At 31.8% G+C, this 11,984-nt stretch overlaps 1 protein-coding gene across 1 annotated transcript; it reads right to left on the bottom strand.

Moving 5' to 3' along the window:
- Positions 1 to 1,526: 1,526 nt before the first annotated feature.
- LOC139840485 (uncharacterized) lies at positions 1,527 to 2,561 on the bottom strand. The gene is made up of 2 exons (XM_071830751.1): positions 2,273 to 2,561; positions 1,527 to 2,194 (listed from the first exon to the last, which is right to left on the bottom strand). Exons 1-2 carry the CDS (start codon positions 2,559 to 2,561, stop codon positions 1,527 to 1,529), a joined length of 957 nt encoding a protein of 318 aa, XP_071686852.1.
- Between the last annotated feature and the right edge of the window lie 9,423 nt (positions 2,562 to 11,984).

Below are 11,984 nucleotides of genomic sequence, written 5' to 3'. Positions count from 1 at the left end.
TATCACATAATAAGATATCTTGTATATTAATATTTTTAATTTAATATAATATAGTCAGTAATCATTTTCAGAAATCATATATATATATATATATATATATATATATATATATATATATATATATATATATATATAATTATATTTTAAATATCGAGTAGTTAAATATATTAATCATGTATTGATACAATTATCTCATAGTATATCAATTAATACTTTGTAATTGTTTTGCAAATTGTTATATGTATATATGCTTATCTAATCGTAAACTACTGTTCGTGAATCGTCGGGATTAGTCAAAGGTCAAATGAATCCATCTAAACGTTTCAAAAATTTTAAGACTCCACATTACAGACTTTGCTTATCGTGTCGAGATCATAGGAAATTAAGTTTAAATTTGGTCAAAAATTTCCGGGTCGTCACAGAAAAACCGGCCTTTCAAAATCCAGTTTCAGTAAAAGCTGCCGAACAGTAAAAGGTAACAGTAACATATCTTTAATTACTTTTTATGACATGTCTAGTACTTGGGAAACCGAAGTTTCAAACATCGATTTTGCATGCTTTTTCTGAAAGGTCTGAAACCGAATTTTAAAACTTCGGATTATTTGTAGATGTACGCTTATAAAAGTGAATTTTGACTGTTTCATAAACACATAACAAAAATGGATCCGAAATACGTATCAATTGATGTGTATCATGGTTGTGATTTTGAATGGAATTATGGCAAAACAGAACTCTCTAAAGGGCATAAAATGACGTTTTATAACGTAGATGTTCAGGGCTTTAATATGGAGAATTTGAATGAGTTTCTTCGAGAAAAGCTACCAGAGAATCCAACTTCAATGGACATATACTACTAAAAACCAGGAGTTGTCGAACCCGAAGCAATGTGCTATGATGAAGAATATTAGTAGGGAAAGCGTGTATACTTTCATAAAATATTGAGTTGTATGTTTTATTTGGAGTTTTTGAAGACGCACTTGAGTTCGATATGATGTATGATATTCATGGTGAATACTATTATGCACATAGTCTTTTATAAATTAAAGTTAGCTGCAACAGATTAGTAACGTGCAATTTCATTATTTCAACAACACTTTTTTATTCATAAACATAATTAACGATTACAACAAACATAGTACAACAAATTACTACAGAAAACCTATGGAAATCTAGTAGTTGGACATGTATTCTTGTTGTGACCTTCAGCCCTGCATATACCACACTTTGGTTTTGCTTTTCACGTTCATCCATCTGGTTCTTAATAAGTTTTGACTTCTTCCTCCCCCTGTGCTTAATCATTTTTGATGGACCGGCCATAATGTCCCATTCTATATGTGCCCAGTAGCTCGCGTCTCTTAGTGGATTAAAATGATGGCTATATTATTCTCGCTATCTATTAGTTGTGTACTTTTTACTAATGCATTTATTTATATCCTCGTTTAGATGGCGACACACGGAAACCCCATGAGAGCAAGGTAATATTTGTTGTTGCTAAATTCCACATGAACACTTTTTCTGTTTAAACTCTACAGTGTAATCGGTGCCACCTTCACCACTTCTTTGATAAGTTGATTGAACCTTGAACATACCTTGTTGTTCGTTATAACATGTTGGTTTGTATCTTTGAGCTCTTTTGTCCGTTCGTTAAAGATGTTAAACATGTTCTTGGACAGTGGTGAATTACATTGCCTTGCATCTCGACTTTGATTGTAGAAGTTTTGTCTGGGGTAATCAAATGTATATTCAATACACGCTTTGATGGGCATCATACGGGCATGACGTAACCCATTGTTGAGGGACTCAGCAATATTTGTCGTTGTGTTACCCCAACGACTCCTCTCGTTGTCCCTATACACAGTCCACTTGCCTAAATCAGCATCATGCAAATATTTCCAAGCCTCTATACTAGCTTGTTTGATGGCTCTGAGGGAATTCTTGTAGAGTATTTGATTGGTTGTTGAACCGACTGTACAACATAAGTGTTTGAGCAATTTTACTTTAGTATATTTGCTCAATAAGTTGCTACGAATGTGGCACAAACAATACCTATGTTCCCAACCGTACGTTTGAGCACCCATTGCATGTAGGATACCTGGGTTTCGATCAGAGATGACACACAACTTTCCGTTTCCAACAACATTTTCTTGGAGCATTTTCAAAAACCAAACCCAACTTTCATTAATTTCTTCATCAACTAGTGCAAAGGCAACGGGTATAATTTGATTGTTAGCATTTTTCCTAACTGCTGTTAGCAACTTATCCCTTTAACTACCTTTCAAATGGGTGCCATCGATGCAAATGATCGGCATAGGCCTTTTATATGCTTTAATAGCTGGACCGAATGCCCAAAACACAAATTTGAATGTTTCGAAACCTTCTTCAATTTCAGGTCCATTTTCAAACACAACAATTGTGTCTGGATTGGTAGAAACTAATTCATTTAAATAATTTGCTAGTTGAATAAAATTACTTTCCCAAGTTTCAAACAATCGTTCGATTACAATACACCTAGCATTCCATGCTTTAGCGTAATAGACATCCACATGCCATGTATTTTTCATTTGTGCTTGGATGTTGGCAACAGGAAAAGCAACGTTTAAACTTACTTGATAGGAATTTTCACTAGCAATTAAGCTAGAGGTTAAACAACGGTTGTTGTTTTCCGATACGTGTCCTAATGATACGCACAACCGCATAACCATACGGATTACGCATCAAAAGTCCTGAACCGCACACTAATTGCCTTGTAATATATGTGGCACGGGTATAGTCGCACTCTATGCGCCTATACCATCTGACGTAAGTTTCGTATACTTGCATAAGGGTCCAGTATATTCTAGAAGAATGTACGGTATAATTAATTCAGATTCTTTTCCTTAAATAATGAAAGTTAGTTGAGATAAGATCACATTTAATTAGGGAAGAGATCCTATCAAAAACCTAATTTGTGAGACTATAAATACATAGTTCCCAAACCCTAAAAACATCATCTGTTACTAATACGTAACATAGCATACATATTATCGTACGAACAAGTTTATACGATTATTCACGTAAATACTTTTTGGTATGTTACAAACTATGAAACCTTCATGTCTTTGGGCCACTTAACCCCGTATGATGGGTTGTTGGTGGACTCTCAAATCGTTCACCCTATCTGAATTGACACGATGCCAATGTGGGTTATCCACGGCTAAGGTCGGAGGTTCGAATATTGTTAGTCCTTAAACCTTTTGATGCACTCAAGCGTAGGTTCACCTTGACATCGTGAAAATATGCTTGATCATTTGGCGCCATCCGTGGGACTCGAACCCACGACCACGTGGTTAAAAGCTAATGATAAATAACATCCCAGAACAAGTGTGTTCATCTGATGTGTGCGAGATGTATTACGTAATACTATTGATTTTACTACGAAATACTATTAAATACGATACAATTTTACACAAGTTATTTATTTATTTATTGAATGGATATACCTAAACCTTGCTACAACACTTATAGGCAGTGTACCTAATCATAGAGTAGTGTAGTTTTTAGTAAGTCCGGTTCGTTCCACAGGGATCTAGCTGAGTTTAACGCTATATTTATTTTAAACTATATTTGTACAAAAATATATATATAAGTAGTATTATTATTGTTATAAAAGGGGGGTTTTACCGTTTAGTGACCGGTTTGTCGATTTTACGTCTTAAGTCACAATTAAAACCTAATGCAAAAATATTAAATATAAATATAACTTATTTTAAAGCGTAAAGTAAATGACGATAAATAAAAATGCGATAATTAAAAAGTGCGATAATTAAAATGACGGTAAATAAAATTGAGGTAAATAAAAGTACGATGAGATATAAAATAAAAGAATTATGCTTATTTAAACTTCCGTAATCATGATGTTTGACGTGTTGATTTTAATTTATTACCATGGGTTAATTTTCCTTTGTCCTGGATTATTCGATATGTCCATCTGGTTTTTGTCCATAATAGTCCATCGGTCATAAATATAAAGTGCGAGTGTCCTCATCAAATTACCCTTATACCCGAAGTCAAATATTCCAACTAATTGGGGACTTAAACTGTAACAAGGTCTTAATACTTTGTTAATGATTACACCAGGTTATCGACTGCGTGTAACCCAAGGTTTTAATACGTTATTAACAATTACACCAAGTGTCCTTGTATATAATTCACCCCTGTTTTAATGAGTCCATTGACTATTAATCCATCCCCGTGTCCGGTTAAATGAACGATTATTAGTATTTATAAATATCCCACCCATTGTGTCCGATCGAGTGTATGTGGTTATTTATAGATACGTCAAATTGTAAATCTCTATATTAAATTAACGAACTATCATTCAGTTAAACAAATATAAAGCCCATTAATAGCCCATAGTCCAATTTCCACAAGTGTCGGTCTTTTGACCAAACCTCAATTATGGTCCAAAGCCCAATAACTCAGTCTTAATATTTAGTCCAACATCATGATTACTTCGGTTTAAATAAGCATAATAATAACTTAGCTACGAGACATTAATTTAAAAAGGTTGAACATAACTTACAATGAGTATTAATCGCGTAGTGTTACACGGACAGAATTTTGACTTACAAACTTAAAACATTCGCCACTATAACCTTATTATTATTAACTTAATATTAAAATTATAATTATAAAATAAATATAAATATATATTGAGAGAGTGAGGGAGATCAGTGAAGAAGGTGTGTTATTTTCCTCCGTAACAGCTTCCTTTTATAGGCCATTTTTAACACTGTATTTGAGTTGAAATTTGGTTGTAGTTGGAAAGATCAACTTGTTTGCCAATTTCCTAAGAAATCACGAGCACTTGATATATTTGTTTAATATTATTATTATTATTTTATTATTATTATCATGATTATTTATATATTATATTATATTCTTGTGCATAGTTGACTTGTAATTTTAGCACCGTTGACTCGCGCGTTGATAGTTGGTTCAGGTCTCGGTTCTGGATTTTTGAACGTCCTTTTGTACGCTTAGATATCTTGTACTTTGCGTTCCACGGCTTGTACTCTTGTAATTTTTTAGACGTTTCTCATCAATAATTTGAACCACTTGGATTGTACTTTGTACATTTGAGCTTTTTGGTCATTTGCGTCTTCAAATCGTCGAATCTGTCTTTTGTCTTCACCTTTTATTATTTAAACGAATATCACTTATAAATAGAACAATTGCAACTAAAAGCTTGTTTTTCTTGAAGGATAATGCTATGAAATATATGTTCGTTTTTAGCATTATCAAATATTCCCACACTTGAGCGTTGTTTGTCCTCAAGCAATATAGAACTTGAAATAAAAACATACTTGAATCACTTCTCTATTCTTCACACTTTGTACATCAGTGATTTTGATACGGCGGTATGAACAATGATAGTAACATTGTGGTTTACAGTCCCACATGACTATAAAAATTTAGATCCTTAAGGAAATTAGATCTTTATGAAAATATTTGATCTTTTGAAAATTCATTCTAGCTTTTACCCTAGATAAGTTTTCTGATTTGTCCCACCATCGGTGTTGTTTTGGATAAAATTTTTAGGTTCGTGTAATCCACTGCTATCCCTGTATCGGAAAGTACACATCCAGTTTACTTGTTCCGTATATTACCTTTCGGTAAACTACCGTCCGGTTGTAAAGGAAAGCGATGAACAAGAAACTATTAAGGCAATGTCTAATGACATGCTTTTGATTTTGGTCCACATCGTGTCGGATGCAATTACTATCCTTTGTAGGAGCAATAGCAAAGATCACCCTATAATTGTTTGGTCTGGCACAAGGTCCTGTCTTCGACCATGCTATGCAACCACCGTTCTTACGGTTGACACCCGATTTGGTTTAGGTGAACTAATGAATTCCAGGTGAATTCCTAGGTTTTTACGTTCAATGGTAATGAACGCATTGAAAATGGATTTTCAGAAAACAAATCGGTTTGTAATTTTGATCAGAATATTTTCTCGTTCAAGCTCGAGTTTAGATATCATCGAATTTCATGAGTTTGTAATTCTCAATCTTTAAAGTCAATCTCAAGGATTGAGTAATATCAGTCTTGAATGCTGATTTTTGATCTTTTAAGGAGATTATCCTTTTCTGGAGGTCTGATTCATTAGTCTTATCAACCTAATTTGCACGGCGCCCTCCCCATTTTACTAGACAGATCCTCTCATAGTTAGAATAAGTCTGACCACTTGGCGACCCTGTTTGATGCTGAGGTCCGTGGATTTCCTGCTGATTTTAGAGATGACTTTTCTAGATTTTTTGTCAACCTACAGCTGGTCTGGACGACAACTTACTGACATAAATCAAGAAGCGCGTGTCTTTTTCTGGAAGACTTTACTTCCTTTTAATGATGGAATTGATCCATCGTGTAGATCCATCTTTCTTTCAAATATATTACAGTAAATCGGGTAAAACTAATTAGTATAGTTCAAAACAAAAGTACCTGCAATAATCTTGTACAAAATATGTGATATATGTTTTAAAGAACTTGGTGAATTCTTCCCACACTTGGCCTTTTTTTTTTCTTCTTTCTTTGCCTTTTTATTCTCTTCTATTCCATTTTAAATGAATTCTAGCATTTTTGGGTTGTTTCTCAATTTATGTCCTTTCCGAGGCAACAATAATTTCGGTATTAACACCTAGTTTTATCGTTCATAAATATGTATAAACATGATTTTAAATTCATTTAGTTGAAAATTTTTCAAATTTTTACAAAATTTGGCAATTAAACCAAGTGTAAACCCGAGAGAATTTATAACCATTCTCCACACTTGAGATCTTGCAATGACCTCATTTGCAAGAGATCAGTAAAAATTTAAATTCATGAGGGTGATTAGTGTAGAAAAATGATTAAAAATACCGAGTTTGCAAACCTATTGTTTTATATCACATTTGATATTTTACGTCTTGTCGTTAAAATTAGTAGCTTTTGCTGAACTTAATGCCATTTTTTGAAAGTGTGTTATTTTACCCTGTTTTGTACATAATATAAACTACAAACAAATATATACATAATATTTTTTTTTATAAAACCTTTATTTATTAAAATAATTTAAATGAATAATTTTTAAAATTTTGTTTCCTTTTACTTTAGGTAGAGGTAGTTTCGGTACTTTTACCTAGTCTGTCCCTCAACAAAATTTAAAATCTGTCATTTTTAAAGCGATTGTTTTAAAAGCAAAGATTTTTTTTAGCATACTTTATGTGACGACCCGGAAATTTCTGACTAAATTTAAACTTAATCCTTATATGTTTCCGACACGATAAGCAAAGTCTGTAATGTTGAGTCTCAAAAAATTTTGGAATTTATATTCATGTAATCAATTACCCTTTGACCATGCCCGAAGATTCATGAACAATTGTATGTAAGTAAATATGTGTGTGTGTGTGTATATATATATATATATATATATATATATATATATATATATATATATATATATATATATATATATATATATATATATATATATATATATATGACTTATGTACATAATTAATGATATATGAATATTGTAATATATACAAAATTATATTAAATATTCTGTATATGTTATATTGTATATATACATATCACTTAAATAAAAATAGGTGATACTAAATTATTAAATTTAATTACAAAGTAAAACAAAGTTGTTATTATTACTTTACTATTAATATTAATATTATTAATTGCATTATTATTATTAAGAATTTCATTATTAACATTGTTATTAATAGTATTTAATTTTTTTTTCATTGTTAATATAAGTATTACTATAAAAACTAACATTAATTATTAATATTGTTATTTCTATTATTGTTATTATTATAATTATGATTGTAGTTATTAATATAATTATTATTATTATTATTATTATTATTATTATTATTATTATTATTATTATTAGTATAATTATGAGAATTACTACTATTAATATTAACAAGTATTATTATTACTAAGATATTTAATAATTAATTATATAAAATAACAGATATTAAAATAGATTATATATACATACATATGCGTTTACAGATTTACAGATATATAGATATACAGATACGTATACAATAAAAGATCACTTTCAAACTTTATTTTTTTTTCTATTTAACCTGTGACACTCGAACCCTACAATCAATACAATTATGATCGTGAATTATTCCCCAATCATTCAATCTAATCTCCAAATAATTACACCATAATATCCTCTTCTGCATCTCTTTTGAATTCAAACAGAAAAAAAAAACAATGTCGTATACCTGTTATGAACTCAAACTGCAAAAATTGGATTTCGAACGAGTTTACAAAAAGTAAAATGCAGTTTTGTGTGGAATCCTATAAGCAAACTATTTGCAAAATTTGAGTACACAATTCCTCATATTGGGTAAGAATTTCGAAGTCAAATTTTTCAATTCAAAAAGTCAACATATATATATATATATTCGATTACAACTACGTGTGTTAATATATATACAAATGATACAGGTTCGTGAATCCGATGCCAACCTTGCACTTGTTCAATGTCGTCATATGTATTTTTACTACAAAATACAGTATTGTGAATTTCATTTGCTCCCTTTTACTCTTTACATTTTTGGGACTGAGAATACATGCGCTGTTTTTATAAATGTTTTACGAAATAGACACAAATAATCGAAACTACATTCTATGGTTGGATTATCAAACCGAATTTGCCCCTTTTAGCTTGGTAGCCTAAGAATTAGGGAACAGACACCCTAATTGACGCGAATTCTAAAGGTAGATCTACGGGCACTAACTCCCCCATACTGGAAAATGGTATACTTTAGTATTTTGAAATTATCATGTCCGATGGGTGTCCCAGAATGATGGGGATATTCTATATGCATCTTGTTAATGTCGGTTACCAGGTGTTCAATCCATATGAATGATTTTTATGCAGATCAATATTAACGGAAATGAAAATATTGTGGTCTATTAAAATATTGAAATGATTATTATGATAAACCTATGAACTCACCAACCTTTTGGTTGACACTTTTAAGCATGTTTATTCTCAGGTATAAAAGAAATCTCCCGCTGTGCATTTGCTCATTTTAGAGATATTACTTGGAGTCAATCATGACATATTTCAAAAGACGTTGCATTCGAGTCGTAGAGTTCTTCAAGGATATTATTAAGTCATTTATAGTTAGATAAGTTATTAAATGATATGCATGCCATCAATTTTTGATGTAAAGTAAGTTTGTCTTTTAAAAACAAATGCAATGTTTGTAAAATGTATCATATAGAGGTCAAGTACCTCGCGATGTAATTAACTATTATGAACCGTTTATAATCGATATGGACTTCGTCCGGATGGATTAGGACGGGTCATTTCAGTTGGTATCAGAGCAGTGGTCGCAGCGAACCAGGTCTTGTATTAGTGTGTCTAACAGGTAGTTGTTGGGATGCATTAGTGAGTCTGGACTTCGACCTAGTAGTTATTAGGTTATATTAATGAGTCTGGACTTGAACCTGGTCCGTATGTCAAAAGTTTTGCTTACCGTTCTTTGTCGAAAAATATCTACCTATCATTGTCAGTCTCGACACCACTTACTGTAATTATTGTATAGATGGTGTACAGACAAATTCATATCCCATCACATTAAATCTTGTCTGATACGTTTCCTTAATTTCCTCCGTATTTCATGGGATCTTTGGAAGTATGTATAGATATTCTATATATAATTAGAATATCATTCGATATTCGAAAATCATTTCATATCAAAACCCTTTAACTGATCGTAAGAGATGGATCCTACACCTAGCTTGGATTCCATTAGTTCCGGAAGCAATTTCAAAATGTATATTGAAGTATACTCCGAAGTCAATGAACCCGAAGTGTCTCCACCATTTAGCTATTTTTCTTTCTAGAGGAGATGGGGGTGGGTCCGAGACTTACTCACTCGATGGAGAAATGAAGAAGGTGAACCCTACCGTGAACCAAACTTACCACCTAACATCGGAGAAAATGATGTACTGACCGGCGAACCTATGCGCAACACTGTTTTCACCCTTCTTGCAAAAATTTTCCACCTCGAAGGTCACATTACTGCAATCTCAGAAAATATTCAACCTCTACTTCTGAATACCAATCAAAGGGGAATATTAGAAGAAGTTAGGGAACTTCGAATTGATAATCAAGATCTATCGAATCAGATGAGTGGGTGGATATAAATGATAGAGGGTAGGATAGAAACCCTGAAAAGAATGGTGTGTGATTTACAAGCAATACTTATTACACAAGAACCATCAACATCAGCACCGACAGCATCAGCAGCACCAACAGCACCAACAGCATAAACAGTACCACCATCCATCAACAGCAACATCTGCATCTCACACCTCAACATTACAATCTGTACCTCGAACATCAACATCATACGCACCATAGATACCAAGGAGTACCAACAACAATGAACGATGAAGTATTGATCCATAACTTCATTGAAGAAATATTCTGCGAAGAATATGTGATTCCTAATAGTTAACGATGAAGTATTGATCCATAACTTCATTAATATTCTGCGAAGAATATGTGGTTCCTAATAGTTTTAGAGATTACTTATTCTAGCTCAAACCGGGAATCATATGAGTTTAATATCATATTAACTCATTAAATCCATGATTACATCTGAAGAAAATATATATTTATATAAATTTTCATAGAGATTATAATTAAAAATTCTTTGGTACAAACTATTAATGGTGAAAATATTTTAACGGGTAGGTAATACCCGAGGAATATTTAGTTTCACATTAATAAGTTACACTGTGCATTCTTTCCATCTGATTCAACAGTCATTTACTATCCTACTTACATCCACAAATATACGAATCCGTTTACCACCGAATAACCATTTTCATTCAATTTCATATTTGGATTTTGATTTATCAGAATCCAACAAGTGGCATAATGAAGAAAACATTTGACAAAATAAAATTTGTTAGAAATAAACAAATTGACTATGAGAAAAATCTTGTTAAGAATCCATGCTAACTGTTCCTAGCTAACTGTTTCTAGCTAACTATTACATTTTATTTATCGTAATTTATTTATCGCAATTTTATTTATCGTTATTTAATTTCTGTTATTTACTTTGCACACTTTAAATATCGGGACACGTATACAAGGTTTTGACATATCATATTGACATATATATATATATATATATATATATATATATATATATATATATATATATATATATATATATATATATATATATATATATTAATTGGAATAACCATAGACACTCTATATGCGGTAATGCTCGAGTTAGCTATACAGGGTTGAGATTGATTCTACAAAAATGTATATACTTTGAGATGTGATCGAGTCTGAGACATGTACACAGGTCACGATACGTATTAATAAATTCAAATATTATATATTAGACTATATATGAATTATTAAATTGCTAACTGTGGACTATCAACTGAGGACTACCAACATTGGGCAATTAAAATGAATTAAAATATTGATTATAACATATGAAACTAAACAATTCTTCAAGTTGCCACTTGATCTCATCTTAAACCTCATTTGTATCTTAACGATTACAATCTGCGGCCAAACCTTTCATGATTCTTGAAAACACCTCAATCGAGAGGATGAACCAACCGCACTTCTTCTACGGAAGAAAAGATTGATACATATAGTTATGCACCTAAAAACACTCGAAACCTGAGTAAACGTTAACACGTATCTGTGCTAGCTCCTTTGGCGTTGTTATTACCGAAAATAATTTTGCAATTCCTTTTCAAATTAGCTAATTTTGTCACAGCTCCAGCAAGTCAATTTCGACTTTTCAGTCGGACTAGTCTTATTATAATCTTGATATATACGATTACCGTTTTCGTCATTGTTATCGGGGAACAGTTTATATTCCACCACATTAGCAGAAAACTTACCAGCAACTTCATTACTCATTGGCTTAAATCTC

Source organism: Rutidosis leptorrhynchoides, chromosome 4 (assembly GCF_046630445.1).
Source record: "Rutidosis leptorrhynchoides isolate AG116_Rl617_1_P2 chromosome 4, CSIRO_AGI_Rlap_v1, whole genome shotgun sequence".
Classification (NCBI taxonomy): Eukaryota; Viridiplantae; Streptophyta; class Magnoliopsida; order Asterales; family Asteraceae; genus Rutidosis; species Rutidosis leptorrhynchoides.
Note: the sequence above shows the minus strand (reverse complement) of the source record. Positions and strands in the feature narration are given on the sequence as shown.